Source organism: Sciurus carolinensis, chromosome 3 (assembly GCF_902686445.1).
Source record: "Sciurus carolinensis chromosome 3, mSciCar1.2, whole genome shotgun sequence".
Classification (NCBI taxonomy): Eukaryota; Metazoa; Chordata; class Mammalia; order Rodentia; family Sciuridae; genus Sciurus; species Sciurus carolinensis.
This window is the reverse complement of record NC_062215.1, coordinates 123,960,314-123,977,575: the sequence shown is the minus strand read 5'-3', so window position 1 is coordinate 123,977,575 and position 17,262 is coordinate 123,960,314. Positions and strand designations below refer to the sequence as shown.

General features: G+C 38.7%; 1 protein-coding gene across 4 annotated transcripts in view; it reads left to right on the top strand.

Moving 5' to 3' along the window:
* The window catches only part of Chn1 (chimerin 1), a 174,792-nt gene extending 158,889 nt beyond the window's left edge, over window positions 1–15,903 (top strand). For all 4 annotated transcript variants that reach the window (XM_047547157.1, XM_047547156.1, XM_047547159.1 and 1 more), the window contains 5 exons: window positions 4,005–4,178; window positions 5,157–5,234; window positions 7,615–7,752; window positions 13,561–13,666; window positions 15,014–15,903. In XM_047547157.1, the coding sequence (XP_047403113.1) occupies window positions 4,005–4,178; window positions 5,157–5,234; window positions 7,615–7,752; window positions 13,561–13,666; window positions 15,014–15,185 (668 nt within the window). In that variant the 3' untranslated portion in view covers window positions 15,186–15,903. The remainder of the gene's footprint in view (window positions 1–4,004; window positions 4,179–5,156; window positions 5,235–7,614; window positions 7,753–13,560; window positions 13,667–15,013) is intronic.
* Window positions 15,904–17,262: the final 1,359 nt, after the last annotated feature.

Below are 17,262 nucleotides of genomic sequence, written 5' to 3'. Positions count from 1 at the left end.
AGCAGTGTCTGTGGATGCAATGTTTTGCATTCTACCCTGCAACAGGAGGGCATGCTTTTCTTCTGTGAATCTGTGGACAGTGCACTAGCATCTATTCTTACTTTGCAGTAAGAAATTGGCACCCCCTCCTTGGCTGAACCTGTGGGTAGGACCCTGACTTTTATTCACACCCTATGGTAGAAATAGCACCCTCTCAGCCTAAGTCTATGAGCATAAACATCTTCATCCCTGATCTGTAGAAATGAAGCAGCTGAGACCCAGATCAGAACTCTGTCCTCCCTGGCCACCATGTAATTACATGCAAAACAGCATTCCTATCCAGTCAAGTTAATAGGCACAGCCCTGATTTCCACTATACCTGCAATAACTAGGTGGTACACCATGGAGATGTGGAATAGAATCCCCGCCATTTGGATAACATAAATTAGGGAGGCAAATAGCATTACAAAGATTTTTTAACTAGGTTGACATCAGATTCATTGTCTATAAAAATGAGCCCAGACATGCATTCTAAATCTAAAGAAGTTAACTGCCTGCTGAAATTGAAGATTGAAGTAGGAACAGCACTCAAAATATCCAAACTGCAGTTCAAATCTACTTACACTGAGAACCAGGAAAATATTGACTCAAATGATAAAAGACAGTTTTCAGATACCAACATTGAGATGATGTAGATGTTGGAATTAGTCAAGAAAAGGAACTAGCATAAAAATGCTCCAGCAAGCAATGATGAACACTCTTGAAACAAATGAAAAAAATTAGAAATTGCCAGAAGAGAAATAAAGATTAAAATAAAAGTCAAAAGGAAATTTAGAAAAATGTAATAACTGAAATGAACTCACTGGATCAGGGACTGAATAGCAAAATGAAGATGACAGAGGAAGATTCCATGAACTTGAAGATATGTCAACAAAAATTATCCAACTCAAACAAATGAGAGAAAATAGATTTTCAGAAACAAACTGCACCTCAGAGACCAGCAGGACAGTAACAAAAGGTGTAACATTTGTGTTGTTGGAACCATGAAAGAAGATGAAGAGTAAAATTGCAAAGATATTTGAAAAAATAATCAATGAAACTCTCTAAAATTGGTGAGAGCAGAAAGAAATGGTGCACTACTTACTTGAAGATGCTTTTGTGTAAATGAAATACATTAAGAACAGTGCAGATGTGGAAGTCAATATCCCGTTTCCAAGCCCTTTCCAGGACCTTACATTCATATCTGACAGATATAGAATTGACCTTGACTTCATCTTAGCTTCTAACTTTATGCTGACTATGACAACGATGTACAACAAACCTTGGGGTACTACATTGAGAAGGCTTCTTAAAATGCTATTTCATTCCTCTAAATAAGAACATAGTAACACAATTTACTGTACATAAGTACTTTACATATATTAGCATTCAAGCCTCATATGGACTCTAATAAACACTAATATTATTCCCATTTTACATAATGTAGGCAGAGAAAGCTTAAATCATGCATTCGAAATCACACAGCTCATAGATTCTAGACCAAACTCTAAATTATAGAGGGCATACAAAACATTAAAATGTTTAGGGGAAAGAGATATCTTAGGTGTACATTTTTGCCATTGGTTTGCCTTATAACTGAATCAGAATTCTTACATATTTAATACAGACATCAAGAGGAATTTGAGTTATGGTTATATAGTCATTTGGATCTCATTTAACCTTATAGAATAGTGCTGCATTTTTTTCTTCAACTAGTATAGATTGAACTCTTCACGCTGGAAGCCTTTTTGCAGTCAAAGAAGCAGTGGTGGTGATGTTTGGACATAATTGGAACAGGTGATAACATCTCCAGAGTGTCACTTACACACATGTCAGCCCAGCTTCCCTCCACACCTAACCTGGCTTTGCACATGGAGACATACATATGAACTCCTCCTTTAGGTGCTGCAGACTTGAAGTTCTTCATTTGGCCATGTCTAGCATGTAATGAAAAAATAATTCCATTTATGTGTTGGCTAATTTTCTTTGTATTGTTACTTCCATTAATAACTAGACTGCAGCTTTTAAGTTTTACCAAAACTTATAATGATAATGATGGTCATCAGCATTTGTCTAGTTTTGCAATATGCAAATCATTCAAACACGTTGGCTTAGTCATTTTTATAACAATTCTCTGAGGTGTGTATTATGCCCCATCTGTACCAGGAACAGCAAGAAAAGCTAAAGCTTACCCAGAGACCACAGTCATGATGGCATTGTATGGTTTTCAAGTTGGTTTAATTAGGACCTGGCTGTTATATGCCATATTTGGACTGATTTTGCAAAAGGTCAACATAAAGGTTTTATAAACTTAAGAATAAAAAGTGACATTTATTTTAGTTGAATTGTTTATTCAGCTATAGTTTTATCACTTTTCAGTCTAATTTTGCAAAATATTTGTATTTCTCTTTATCCTTTATAAAACCTTACCATACAGTAGCTGAAAGATGAAGTATTAACCAGAAATACTGACCAGAAATATTAACCAGAAACATTTTGAAATATTAACCAGAAAATGTTTGGGTTCTGGCATCTTAGAAGTTATATAGCCCAGCTGGGTGTGGTGGCACTTGCCTGTGATCCCAGTGACTTGGGAGGCTAAAGCAGGAGGATTGCAAGTTCAGAGTCAGCCTTAGCAATTTAGCAAAGCCCTAAGTAATTTACCAAGTAACTTACCCTGTCTCTGGATAAAATATAAAAAGGGCTGGGAATGTGGCTTAATGGTTAAGCACCCCTGGGTTCAATCCCTGGTACCAAAAAAAAAAAAAAAAAAAGAAGAAGTTGTTGTTGTTATATAGCCCAATAAAATTACAAAACAAAGGAATAACTTCAGTAGAGACAATATGATATAGGTGTTAAAAATGTGGACTCTGGAATCATCCGAAGGCTTGAATCCCATTTTCACTACATACCTCAGGTAAATTATGTAATGCTTACATGCTTGGTTTCTTCAGATACAAACTAAGGAGAAAAGTACCTATTTCATAGAGCTTTATAAGTTTAAGTAAAATAATAAAATAAAGCACTTGGAACCATGCCTGGCAATAGTAAGCCCTCAATAAATGTTAGCTGGTAACAGCAGTAACAAATAACAGTTATAGTTATTCTCCGCTACTGGGTGGATTTTACATAATCTCATATGTAGAAAGGACTCCGAATAGACATACATGGGAACAACACTGTTTTTAAGAGGGCCCTGTATACTCTTACTCTTGGAGATGCAATCATATCAAGCATATTAGAATATAACCTGGTCAGCTTAAATATAATTTTTATGTAACTTTAAAGAAATTGAGTTTTAGTTAGCTGTCTCAGCTCATTTTGTGTTTCTATAACAAAATGCTACAGACTAAGTTATTTATAAAGAACGGAAATTTATTTCTCACTGTTCAGGCATCTAAGAAGTCCAGGATCAAGGTGCCAGCACTTAATGTGGCCCTTCTTGCTGCATCCTCACATGGCAGAAGGTGGAAAGTCAAGAGAAGATGGATGCTTTGTCTTCACATGGCAGGAGAGGGAGAAGCCATCTACATGTCCTCATAGCAGCATTGATCTCATGAGCACTGAGCTCTCATGACCTGATACCTCCCGAAGGCCCCATCTGTCAACATTGTTACATGAATTTTATAGAAAACAAACACATTCAAACTGTAGCATTGACCTTTTGGCACAATATTATTAAATGTAAACATTCAATTAAATGCATTAACTTTTATTTTCTTTTCCTTTCATATGTTCCTGGGGTCATATCACAAGTAAATGATGAGTCCTGAGGCTAGCATTCTAGTATCCTCCGTTATAACCAAAGTTTTCCCAAAGTTTCCTTTGGGGAACATTGTTTCTGCCCCCTCAAGGAATGCTGAACACTGGTCCTTTTTAAAACCTAATTCAAGCTGGAGTGTCTTTTGCTAAAATAGACATTGTAAGATGCTCAGAACTAAAAATAATAATGAATTTTTTCCTTTTTTTTTTAATTGTTTTCTTAGATTGTGGTTTGAATGTTCATAAGCAGTGTTCCAAGATGGTCCCAAATGACTGTAAGCCAGACTTGAAGCATGTGAAGAAGGTGTATAGCTGTGATCTTACGACACTTGTGAAAGCCCACATCACCAAGCGGCCAATGGTGGTGGACATGTGCATCAGGGAGATCGAGTCTAGAGGTGAGGCACTTCCGGCATGGGGCATGGTAGTCTTAAATTCCCACCACTGCAATTCCTGATGTCTCTCCCAGTGCATCAGTGCACAGCACTCTGTCTTACTCAGTAAATTGGGGGAAAATGGTTTCAGATGTCATATTATCTCAACATCTGAGAACATCTAGAATGAATTAACAAGTAAACAGTTTGCTTTCAAGGTACATTTAACTAGTTACAGAAAAATATGCTTAAAAATATATTTATAGATAGTGATTCTTGTCTACAAAAGTAGATGTGTAGAGATAAATTCACATTTCAGTCTTTGCTTCATAGGTCCAAGAAGCAAAGATATAAATGCCCTATTAAAACTATCCAAGGCCAAAAACTAGAGCTGCACCCTAATTATTCTTTCCCACATGGGAAAAAACTGCTACAGGCCTGGAAATACAGTTCATCTCATTGTTCTGTTATGTAAAAGAATTTATAGTGTAATTAGCTGATGAATTATTTCCCTTAAGACTTAACATTATTTGATCTAATTAGAATGAACAAAATTTACAAATATCCAGGTCACAGTAGGTCAGAATTTTTTTTTTTTTAACAAGCATTGAACCCAGGGGCACTTAACCACATTCCCCAGCCATTTTTATATTTTATTTTGAGACAACATCTCACTAAGTTACTTAGAGCTTTGCTGAATTACTGAGGCTGGCTTTGAATGTTGATCCTCTTGCCTCAGCCTCCTGAGTTGCTGAGATTACAGGCATGCGCCACCATGCCTGGCTAGGTCAGAATTTTAAAAATCTGTGAATAAAATGGCTTTATTTTAGGAAGAAAATGTGAAAAGTTTCTAATCATGCCTATTTTATTATTCTTATGTATTACTCCCCAGCCTGAATATGGAGAGAAGTTAAAATTTGAAGAAAAGGCATAATTCCAAAGAAGCTAATTAACTCCCATGGTTTGTTTCTTCCTTTATTTACCTATGTACTTATTTCACAGGTCTTAATTCTGAAGGACTATACCGAGTATCAGGATTTAGTGACCTAATTGAAGATGTCAAGATGGCCTTTGACAGAGGTGTGTTCTTTAGCACTGTCATTAACTCAGACAGTTACTCTGCTATTTTTTTGCATTATTTTTCTAAATCATTGATGACCATTATGCCCAAAAGAAGACTTAACTTGCATTTTATTTTGGTATTAGCTGTAAGCATTCAACTGTCAAATTTCAGAGTGAGAAAGCATACATTTTAACTGTATTGCCGTGGTTTGTGTATCTGTGTCTGGTCCATGTTCACCAAAAGACATACAGATCCATTAAATACACCAAAAATTTAGAGGAAAGGTGAGGAGGATCTAGTCATTGTAGGTCTCAGCTCACAGGCCTGAGTCAATCTGCTGACATCACGCTTCCCTAGGCACCCTTGTTTGCTGACTGAGATCCAGGTTTTGGCTCATGTGTTAGGGCCAGAAAGCTAAGAGAAACTGAGAAGCTTCTGGACTAAGCCCTCCTCACTATGAAAGGGGTCAGTCAGAGATGCTCAGTGGGGCTTATTTTTTCAAATAACATTTAGAATATATTTCCATGGCTCTCCAATGTATCTTTCCTTTGAGTATTGGAATAAGGTAGTTATTGGTTTTATTTTAATAAATGCCATAAAGGAAAATATTAGTAACTAGGGAACAGGATATACTAAGGCAGGTGAAGGATACTGAAGATCAGAAGAGGCTTCCCCAAGGAAGAAATATTTATGTACTTACACTATAACCTAAAGAACAGGAATTGACTGTATGTGGATTGAGTAGCCAAAAAAAAAAAAAAAAAAATTTAAATACACTAAAAACTTAGAGGAAAGGTGGGGAGGATCTAATCATTGTAGGTCTCAGTTGTCACAGTCCTGAGTCAGTCTGCTGGCATCCATGCTTGGAGAGTAAGTAGACTGAGCTATCATGAACATGACAGCTTCCCATAGATTTACTGGAATGGTAGAAGGTTCCCAGACCAACCTCAATTCTGTTTTGCCCTTCATCTAGCTGATCTATAAGAATGGAGACTTTATTTTCCAAGATAAAAATTGGATAAGTAGCCTGTATCCTGGAAACAGGATACTTGAAATCTGGATTCTTAGAGAAAAAAATGACTCATTAGAGCAGGAGCCCTATAATAGAAAAGAAAGAAAGTTTATTCTTTTTGCTGAGTAAAAATTTCGATAGAGGTGGTCCTTGCCTTGGTCATTTTTCTGCCTTCCCTTGGGCTCTCCCAGCCTCTTCTCCAGGTCCTTAGGACTCCAGCACTTACATGCTTCCTAATGTCCCCCAGTGACGAAGTCTACATTGACTTGTTTCCAGAAAGCACTCTATCCCAATTTGTGCCACTATTGCACATGATTTTAACCCAAGTGTGAAAGATGGACACTGGTGATCAGATTCACAACCGTGAGTGTCTAAAAGGCTGAGGTTTTTGCAGTTTTTTAGAGGTTGGATTTTAAGTAGCTTTAGGTTTTCAGAAAAATGGAGCAGAAAGTACATTCTCATGTAACCCCTCCCTCATGCCCATGGTTACCTTTTTATTAACATCTTGAATTAGTGTGGTGTATTTATTAGAGTAGATGGCCCAACAAGGATGAATTTTTAAGGTTCCTCTGTATCTTTTTGTGGATTGATAGTTCATTTCTTTTATTGCTAAATAATACTGTTTGGATGAACCATAGTTAATCAATTCACCTATTGAAGGATATCTTGGTCACTTCCAATTTTTAACAAGTATGAGCAAGGTTTCTATAAACACCTGTGCAAGGTTTTTGTGTAGACAATAGTTTTCAGCTCATTTGGGTCATACCTAGGAGTGCACTGCTGCATTGTATGTGACACTGTTCAGCTTTGTAAGAAGCTGCCCATCTTCCTAAGTGGCTGCACCATTTTGCGTTCCCTCCAGCAGTAAGTGAGAATTCCTATGCCTCCATGTCTTCATGGAATTTTGATGTCAGTATTTTAGATTTTAGCCATTTGAATAGCAGTGAAGAGGCTACTTTGTAATCTGTAGAAATCTAATGAACCAAATGAAATAAAAGAAATCTAGCCTAGGATCTAACTCAGAATAGATCTAATTAAGTCTTTAGTAGGTGAAAATTCAGATATTGTAACAAAATAAAGTACTAAATGCAGGGCAGTGCAGAAGGGACCATTCTGAAGAAGACAATCTTGCTTGAGAATCTGAGGGCCCAGCAGCACCTTTTGGGACAGTCTTGCTAAGTTGCTGAGGCTGATCTTGACCTTGAAATTTTCCTGCCTGGGCCTCCCAGGTTGCTAGAATTATGGGCACACGCCATGGCTGAACACTGAGTTTGATATTAAAAACTGAAGCATTGTTTATCTTTAATATCTAATCATGTACAAATACTGTCGTGTATTAAAACAGTAAAGATATTTACTTTTGTTTCTTTTAACATCCTCAAAAGATGGTGAGAAAGCAGATATTTCTGTGAACATGTATGAAGATATCAACATTATCACTGGTGCGCTTAAACTGTACTTCAGGGATTTGCCAATTCCACTCATCACATATGATGCCTACCCTAAGTTCATAGAGTCTGCCAGTAAGTACACATGCCTCCTTTGGTAAATACTTTGCCTGGTCTTCCTGCTGAGTTTCTTGTCTACATGTTATGAAATATTTCTCCTTCACATCTTCCATGGTTAATATATTTGCAGGAAATTTGACTCTTCTCTAATCTGTGACTTTTACCATCAAAAGCTTCTTTGGAGTATACCAATTTTCCAAAATAAGCTTATACCTTAGATGTGTCAACCTTTGTAAAATACAAGTAGAAAAATAAAATTTAAAAAAACAAGACCAACCGTTTTGTTCAACAAACATAAAAATTACTGTTTCTCAATTCTTGTTCTCAGTTTCTATACTTACCCTGTATATGTATAAGCTAATGCTGACCACTAACAGTTCACAAACTAGCGCTGGTCTGTAAATCATACTTCAAGGAGAGCACCATTTTAGATCAAGGAGACTTTTTTAAAAAATTCCACTTAATATAAAAATGAAAAAAAAGTGAAGTTTCATTTGCCAAATTTTATTTATGCTGTAAAAATCATACCTGTAATTCACATTTCACTTTCTAAAGAAGGGAAATTTTAACAGGTTTTAAATGTTGGCATGACTTTTTTAGAAAAGATATGCTATTTTTGTCATTTTGCTTTTCTCTTTAAAACCATATGTTGTCTTAATCTTTAAATAATAACATCACTTCCTTAGTAACACTGATATGCATTCTTTTTTCCCCCAATACTGGAGATTGAGCCAGGTGCACTTCATCACTGAGCCACATCCCCATCCCTCTTCATTTTATTTTGAAACGGTCTCTAAGTTACCCAGACTGGCCTCGAACTTGGCATCCCTCCACCTCAACCTCCCCAGTAGCTGGGCTTCCAGATATGCAACACCACACCAGCTTATGATTTAATTTTTGACTTCTAAGTTCTATGAAAGTACAAACTGCCTTTGTCCTGATTTTTAGTTTCCACCTTCAGCTTTGGTTGAGAATTTTCGTGGTTAGTTTCTTGGAGCCCTCATTTCTCGCAGGTCAGCTCTCGTGAGGAGAACCGCCGTGAGACTGACACTGATTAACAAGTTAGACAGCACAAACGATTTAGGTCTCCTCCATGGTGGTTTCACTCCTCTCGTCTTGGTGCTGATCATGAAAACTATCTGAGAGAGCTGATGGGCTCCTGTTTTGTGGAGCAAATGTTCCCCAGAAAGATCGTAAGTCTGACGGGCACTTCTGCTGTGAAGGGCTGCTCTGTCCAGTTCACTCTGACCCCAGCCCGGCACTGGGTGGACTGCATCAGTGTCTTATCCCTGTGTTTCTTGGGACTAAAACTAAAATTTGGCTCAGTGCCTAAGCCATGGGCACACAGGGAGCAGAGGACAGAGCACTGATTGAAACCCACTTCTGGACCTCACACAACCACCTTATCCAGGGAACATCCAAGCCTCCTTGCTGGATTTCAAGGCCCTTTGACCCCACAGTTCTAGATTACTTCTCTCCCTACACCTACCCTAGTTGCTGAGGAATATCTCCTCTTATATTATTCTTCCAAACCATTTGCCTTTGTTGTACGATTTGTTTCTGAAACAGCCTTCCTGTCTGAAGTCAGCAAAACCCCCTTGAACTCACTCCTGAGAGAACTCTTAAAACCACATAAGAAAGTAGCTTTCCTAAATCAAGGTAGAAATACCTCCTATTGTAATTTCAACTATTTTAAATGTGATTTCTGCAACATCAAAAAGCCTGGCATAGAACCTGTACATAATACAAATGTGTGTGGTGCATGTTTGATAGTGATAACATTATGGGATGTTATATCCTTATACATGTCTTTTCCAGCAATGGAGTCTGTTTCTTTCTTTAGATGTATAGACACAGCCGTGTCTTAAAAGGAAGATAAGAGAAGTTAACAGTTACAGAGCACATAAGAAATACCATAAATCAGATCAGTCACTTTATATCCCTGGTGTCATTTTGGAAAGGAAATATGGTTCACATTGTTAGAAGCACCCCTGGCAATCAAACCCACTTCTGCCTCCTTAAAGCCCTTGCTCTGTTCACTGTGCACACTGCCTGGCCCACCTGATGGGACCAGGAAAACTTAAACAAGGAAAGAGGAAGGATGAGGAAGCAGCCCTTCCAAATGAAGGACAAGATGGAATGACCCCTGAAAATGTCTCTGGCAGGGTTAGGGCTGGGGCTGTAGCTCAGTGGCAGAGCACTTGCCTAGCATGTGTGAGGCACTGGGTTCAATCCTTAGCATCACATAAAAATAAACAAAGCCATGCTATCCATCTACAGCTACAAAAAAAAATTTTTTTAAATGTTTCTGGCATTTATTAGAATCCTTTGCTAACAGAAAAAAAGTCGGAGTTCATGTTAAAACTTCCTTCTATAAAAGCTAGTAGATCTCTGCTGTTCTGCAGTCTCCCTTGGAGAGGCTCAGTGTGAAAGCTGGGAGGGAGAGGCCATAGGAAGTGAAAAGAGATGCCAGTTTGGAAAAGGCCAGGTCAACCTGTCTGCAAGCCATGTGGCCTCCCTGTGCCTTGCATATTGCCCTCTGAACCTACTGTGCAGTCTAGGTCTGCCCTGTCCATCCCTCTTGCTCCCTCTCCCCACCCACCAAGACACTGCTGCCCTAGAACACAAAGGCATGACACCTGTGCATAATCTAAATGCGTATGTGCAGGGTTTCTCACAGGGCACCCTCAATAATTCATGGATGCTCCCTGACCATAGTGAAACCGCACTGCCACAGGGGAACTCCTGGCAGGACCAGGGCTGGTCCTCCTGCCCAGGAATCAAAGGCGCCTTCCTAGGAGATCTTAGAACAGCCACATGACAGCCAGATAGAATGGCATATGCCTGTAATCCCAGTGAATCCCAGCAAGCCTTTATATATTCTAAGGAGTCATGTAGCTACACTTCCTCCTCTCACACATTCTTTTTGAAATGCCCAGTAACTGCAAGATCACTGCTTCTATAGGCAGCCAGTCCACTGTGGTGGACAGAGGTAACAGTCGTAAAGCCCTGCTCCTATGCAACAGAAACCTGTCCGTCTTTAGTGCCCTTCTGTTGGCAGTGGCATTAGCCTCACCTCATTCTATATTTGGTGACAACTGATGGTGGCTGTTCATCTCTGAACACATTTCATTTTGTCTGTCTGCCTCTTAAATTTTGCTATAGTTTTCTTATGGCTAATGAGTTATGTTGTCAAAAAAAAAAAAATGGTAATGGGCAGTACTTCTGTATGTAGCAGAAAAGGAAGAATGAATTCCAGGGAAGAATCTCTTGTCCATTTGATACTATCATATTCAGTGTATTTTATTATACAGGCCAAATTCACATCTCCACCATGGAGGTGCAAATACCGTCTCCCTGAACACCAGGCTGATCTGTATCCAGCACATCTGTTGCATGTCTGGTGGGCCTCTCCAAGGGACCCCACCAAACCCTCTCCCCGCCTTGGTCTTTGCCAAGTCCTCAGTTAATGGAGGCTCCATATTCCTGTTACCTAAACCCAAAACTTGGATCATTCTTGATTCTTCTCTTTCTTATTCATCCTTCATTGAGAAATCTTGTGGACTCTACCTTCAAAATGCACCCAGAATCTACCAACTTCTCACCTTCACCGCTACCACCTGGTTCGCGCTACTGTCACCTGTTCCCCTGGATCTTTGTGATGATTACTGGGATGGTCTTTCTGCCTTACTCTTGCCCTTCCACAGTCTGTTCCACATGGCAGCCAGAGGAGAGAACTATGAAAAGTGATTGCCGACTCTTGGTACTTCTTTTTTCAGAACGTTGCCATTTTTCTGGATATGTGCCAAGTCCTTGGAGTTGCTTACAGACACTGCATGAGAGAGTACCTGAGCCACCTCCTCTCTCCTGAGCCACATTTGCTCCCCACCTCTCCTCAGAGGCATATTCCCCTCGCGATCTGCATGTGTGGCTCCTCTGCCCACGGCCATCTTTCCTCCATCTTTCCATGGGGTCGCGGTCGCTCCCTCACTCCCTCAAAGGCTTCACTCAGCCTTTCTCCTCCAGGTCTTTCCTGACCACCCATTTGAAATTATGAACCCTGGGCACTTTCAATTCTTCTAAAAATTAATTGTAGAAATTAAAAGAAAAATCTTTTTCAAATTTAATAATTCAAATTAAGTAGCCCTATGGTAAAAACGAAGTAGTTCTCCATAATAAATAAATTTTTGTTCTCCTAATTCTAGAAATTATTGAATTTCTGTGCCTGAGATAGTACTGGTATTATGAATTGACAGTCTTTAAAGGCCCAAGGTTCAAACACCATACATTATTTAGTATGGCAAAAGGGAAATAATATATTCTTCATTGCAAAGATGAACCAGGAATTGTGGAGATTTGGGCAGAAGCTTTGAATTAAAAGCTTCAGTCACTATTCATATTCTGAAATTTATCAAATCTGCTCAGCCAATGGTACAAACTTCCCATTCATCTTACACTAGTTTTTACCAGAGTCATACATTACTACTGAGCTGGCTCATATAATAGGGTAGAAAGACTTAAAAGTTTTGGCCTTTGTGGGTTGAGTGGGGTGGCCTTGTGTCTTGAACATTACATTCTGGTCAAATGTAGCCTCCCCAGCATTTCAAGGCTGCTGTTCTGATTAAGACTAGAAATTGGGTCCCGTTGCAATTGCACTGAAACCCAGCATTTAAAAGCCACCCCATCTTCCTGGCATTCAGGTGGAAGCCAGGAGGTGCTCTGTAGTGCACTTTCAAGAGCACAGAATTCCAAAAATATCATTTATTTCTCATGATAGATGTGATTGATGAATTAAATGTAACCCATGACCTCAAAGGAATGTGCTGGGTTTGGGGCCCATACAAACTGAACTGTAATATCTTAATGATGATGTTCCCCTTCAAGGCTGTCAACTTTGGAAGAATCACATTATTTCAGGGATCCCACCATCATGAAAAACATGTTATTGCTTTTAAGACTGCAGTATGTTATTCTGAATATCTTAAGTAATAGGAAGTGCTCGTGTTTTGAAGATAGATTTAATATATGTATATATCACACAGTAATTTATAACAGTCTAATGCATAAAACCAGTACATGTTGGATATTTCTTATTTTAAAAAGAAAAAGGACTGTATGTAGCTCAGTGCCTAGCATGCACGAGGCCCTGGGTTCATTACCCAGCACCACAGAAAACAAACAACAAAAATATTTTTTAAGTATAAATATCAATAAGACTTTACCAGGGGGCCTCAGTGGACAGTGGTGCAGCATGGGTTATATACAGTCAGTGAAAGGGGATTTTTAAGATATTTTGAACAATGTACCACCCTTATGTATGTCTGTAATTTTTTTTTTTTTTTTTTTTTTTTTTTTTTTTTTTGCGGTACTGGGGATCGAACCCAGGGCCTTATGTTTGCGAGGCAAGCACTCTACCAGCTGAGCTATCTCCCCAGCCCTGTCTGTAATATTTTAAGATAACTTCATTTTAATGAATTCGAGTGTAAAAGGTTTTATCTATATCTATACATCTAAATATTTTTATAGTTATATCTACATTCGGTATCCAGTTCCATACTTGCCAGACTCTTAAGACATACAAATTAAAAAAAAAAAAAAAAAATGGTTGTCCACCCTCCAAATCCAAGTAAACAGTGTTGCTTCACTGAAACTCAGAACCTTTGGAAATCTGGGACTTGAACCTTAAAAACATTTCCCAAAGCTATATGCAAGGACCTTGTGAGAAAGCATTTCCTACAAGTTTTAGAAGAGTTTCACCAAACAGCCACTTGTACCAGTCTACTGTTAAAGCTTTTCTCCTTGGTTTTTAACTTGCTATTTTAGAGATTATGGATCCTGACGAGCAATTGGAAACCCTTCATGAGGCACTGAAACTCCTGCCCCCTGCTCACTGCGAAACCCTCCGGTACCTCATGGCTCATCTAAAGAGGTGAGTAACAGACTTGGAATCTTACACTTGTTTTGCATCCAGATTTTAAGAATAAAATGAAAGGACAGTTGATCTGTTGAGTGAATAAATGCATAAAGCTATATTGTCTCTTGTGAGAAATTGCACTACTTGAATGCTAAAAATATTCTGTACTGTGGTCTTGAGTGCAGACCAGATTCTGACTTGAATGTATTGGCAGTTCCAGGATGCTCGTAAATATGCTAGAAATACCAATATTCCACCAAGGCATGAATTAATTGTTGTGGAAGGGTAAAGGGTTAAAGCTGTAAAGAGAGTAGCACAGTAAAGCAAGAAAAAAGCAACTTACAAGGTGGCTTACTTACCCACTTGCTGCTAAATAAGGACATCAGAAAAAAACAACAACATCAGAGTTAGGGATGGAGTTTTAAATTGTTGAATTAATGTTGCCAGTGCTGGAAACTGGTGCGAAAAGTGATGGGATAACAAAAGAAATGAAAAATTAAATATTTCAGCTAGTTTGAGTTTAATGCTTTAAAATGATTGACAGTGATGAAGTTTTATTTCCTGCTTAGTCATGCTTGATCTCTACCATTTGAAGCAAAATTTTCATAATTATATTGTTAGTGGTTTTAGGGTTTCAAAATATAAAAACAATTAGAAACAAAAAAAAAATCATATGCCTGAAAGGCAGTTATTTGAAATATTTTAGTCACTCATGAATGTTCGCATTTTCCCTCTTTAAAAGTATTGTGAGTTAAAACCTTTAATATGCTTACATCTCCTTATAAATTCATGTTTATTTCATATTTGGATGTAATTAAGTGCTCCACACTCAAAGGAATAACTGTGAAATTATAGTCTGTGTTATTGCTATGATGGTAAATGATTAGAAACAGACTTCCTGATGGTGTCACTTACTCTGAGCCATTTCCTATTACTATTGCAACTGTTCTCTCCCTGCACTCAATAAACTGTTCCGCTTGCAGAAAGACTGCCTAGGAAACCAGAGAGCCAGGGTGGAGGGAGGGCAGATGGAGCAGTCATGGGGACTGCTCTGCTCCGAGCAAAGGCACCCCTGCACTATGGCTAAGGCAAGAGAACCCACAGTTGAAATGAACTCATAGCCTAGAACATTCACTCAGAATTGGGGGTGAGCCTCTGTGATTCCCAGAAGTTTAAATTCTTTATTAGCATAATCTACTTGAAGGGAAGTCCGTACTGCAAAGTCAAAGAGAAGTACAGAGAAATAACCTGGTGGAAGTTGGTAAGTGGGCACCAGCCTTTATTGGGAGTCTCATTTTTGTTTCAGTACTCAGGCACAATGGAGAACCCCAAGTCATCTGTTCCTTTACTTGTATTTTGCAGGGTGACCCTCCACGAAAAGGAAAATCTTATGAGTGCAGAAAACCTTGGAATTGTTTTCGGTCCAACCCTTATGAGATCCCCAGAACTAGATGCAATGGCGGCATTGAACGATATACGATACCAGAGACTGGTGGTGGAGCTGCTTATCAAAAATGAAGACATTTTATTTTAGATTTTTAATTTCAGGGGGAAAGAAATGTTTTACAGATGAAGGAATGTTTTATAGTAATTTAATTGGCTCCATTAGCTGAATTATTTCTCCGTTAGAGGTTTGGGCAAATAACCAGATTAAAATGAAGGAACTTTCTGTTGTTTCTGTAGCGCTGCTCAGCTGTCCTTGTAAAACAGTGAACACACGCTTTCCGGTTCTAGTAATCCTGGGTGTTTATCATGTTAAGAGAAACTCAAGCTATTGCATGATTACCCCCTACTTGGTAAGGAAACTCCATGCCAAGGAAACAGCAGACCTGCACCCGCACCGCCTCCCCATCCTGGGTAGTCTGTGGTTGTGATCCAGCATGTTTCACAGAGTAAACCTGTTGTGACTTTGCTTTTGGGGTCCATGCCTTTGGTTTCTAATGCTTGTACAAACATGCACACACGAGTGGATAAACAGCACCCCTGGCTGTCGTATTACCATAGACTATATCATATGCTGACTTTCCACAGATGGTTTATTTCCAGTTTTTCTTAGCTCTTCTCTAACATAGTACTTTCTTTCCAGCAAAAGCAAAATGTGTTTTCAGATTTGTTACTTTAATAAGTTATCCTACCAATAAAAATGTACAACACAGAGCATCTTCTGTTAAATTATCTTTGGTTTTCAGTTGTAATTTTGTATTTTTATCTGGCATGCATTTATTAATTTATTAAAATTGGCTTTTAGAAATCAAAAATACTGGTAGGTTTTTTTTCGGGGTGGGGGCAGGTTTCCATGAGTGAGAGTACTTGGAAAAATGTGGCCTTTTATCTAATACCAAGTACTTTACTCTCACCCTTTTGTTTACTGTTAAAAATTTTGTGGTGAGTTCCCAAGATAATAATTTAAAACTGCCTAGATTCAGAATGCTCATTCATTGGATTTATTTTTCTTCTCATATATCTTTGGCAGAAATCTAGAATATTTTTTCTACTTTTTTGAGAGGGCAAGCAAGAGGTCCCTCTAGATTCATCAGAAGAAAGGAGGTTAATTTAAAAAGTGACTCTTTCTAATATTTGTTTGTTGAGAATGTCTGGGGTTGACTTGCATTGAAACACCACCACCACATGGAGAGAGTCCCACCCTGTTTGCACAAATGCCAGGAACCCAGGATCTGGGCAGTACTGTCACTAGCCACCCATGTGGTTTTGAGCAAATGACCCTCCAGAGTCTTTCCTTGTCTGTCAAAAGAGCACTCATCTAGAACCAAGTTCTATTCTTCTATAAAAATAAGACACTATTAATAGCCAGGCATGGTGGCACATGCCTATAATTCCAGCTACTCAGGAGGCTGAGGTGGGAGGATTGCAAGTTTGAGACCAGCCTCAAACAACATAGTAAGATCCCATATGAAAAAAGTCAAATAATATTAAGACATTTCTGAAGTTTCAAGACAACCCCAAAGATAATGGGAACTGAATAAAACATGGAGTTTTTCCAACTCTATATTTTCACCCCTAGGCTACAGTGGAAAGTTGGTAGTACACTTTCATTAATGTTTACATTGGGAAAAGTGGAGTTACTTGTCATATCCCATCACAGCTATCTTCTCAACCAATATCCTGTGAAAAATACCATTGCACTGGGCAACATCAAATACACAGATAAAATATAGAGATTTATTATACATAACAAATTTCTTTAGAGGCCACTTAAAGGCCATATATATTAAGGCAATGCTTTTGACCCATGAAATACACTTGCCAAAGAAATCTGATCTAGTGAACTGTCCCTACCCACCACACTGCACATGCTCATTGCTAAACTCTGTTCTCTACCTGGTCTTCCTTTTGAAGGAGAAATTCAGTTGGGAAGGAATATACTGTATTAGAATACACTCACCCTGTGTTTTTCCTAAAAGAACTGGAGATGTAGCTCAGTGGGAGAGCACGTGCTTAGCATGCATGAGATCCCAGTTCCATTCCCAGCACCGCAAAAGGAGAAAAAAAAGATGAAACAGATGTGCTTTCCGGGTAGGGTGGCACATGCCTGTAATCCCAGCAACTCAGGAGGCTGAGGCAGGAGGATTGAGAGTTGAAAGCCAGCCTCA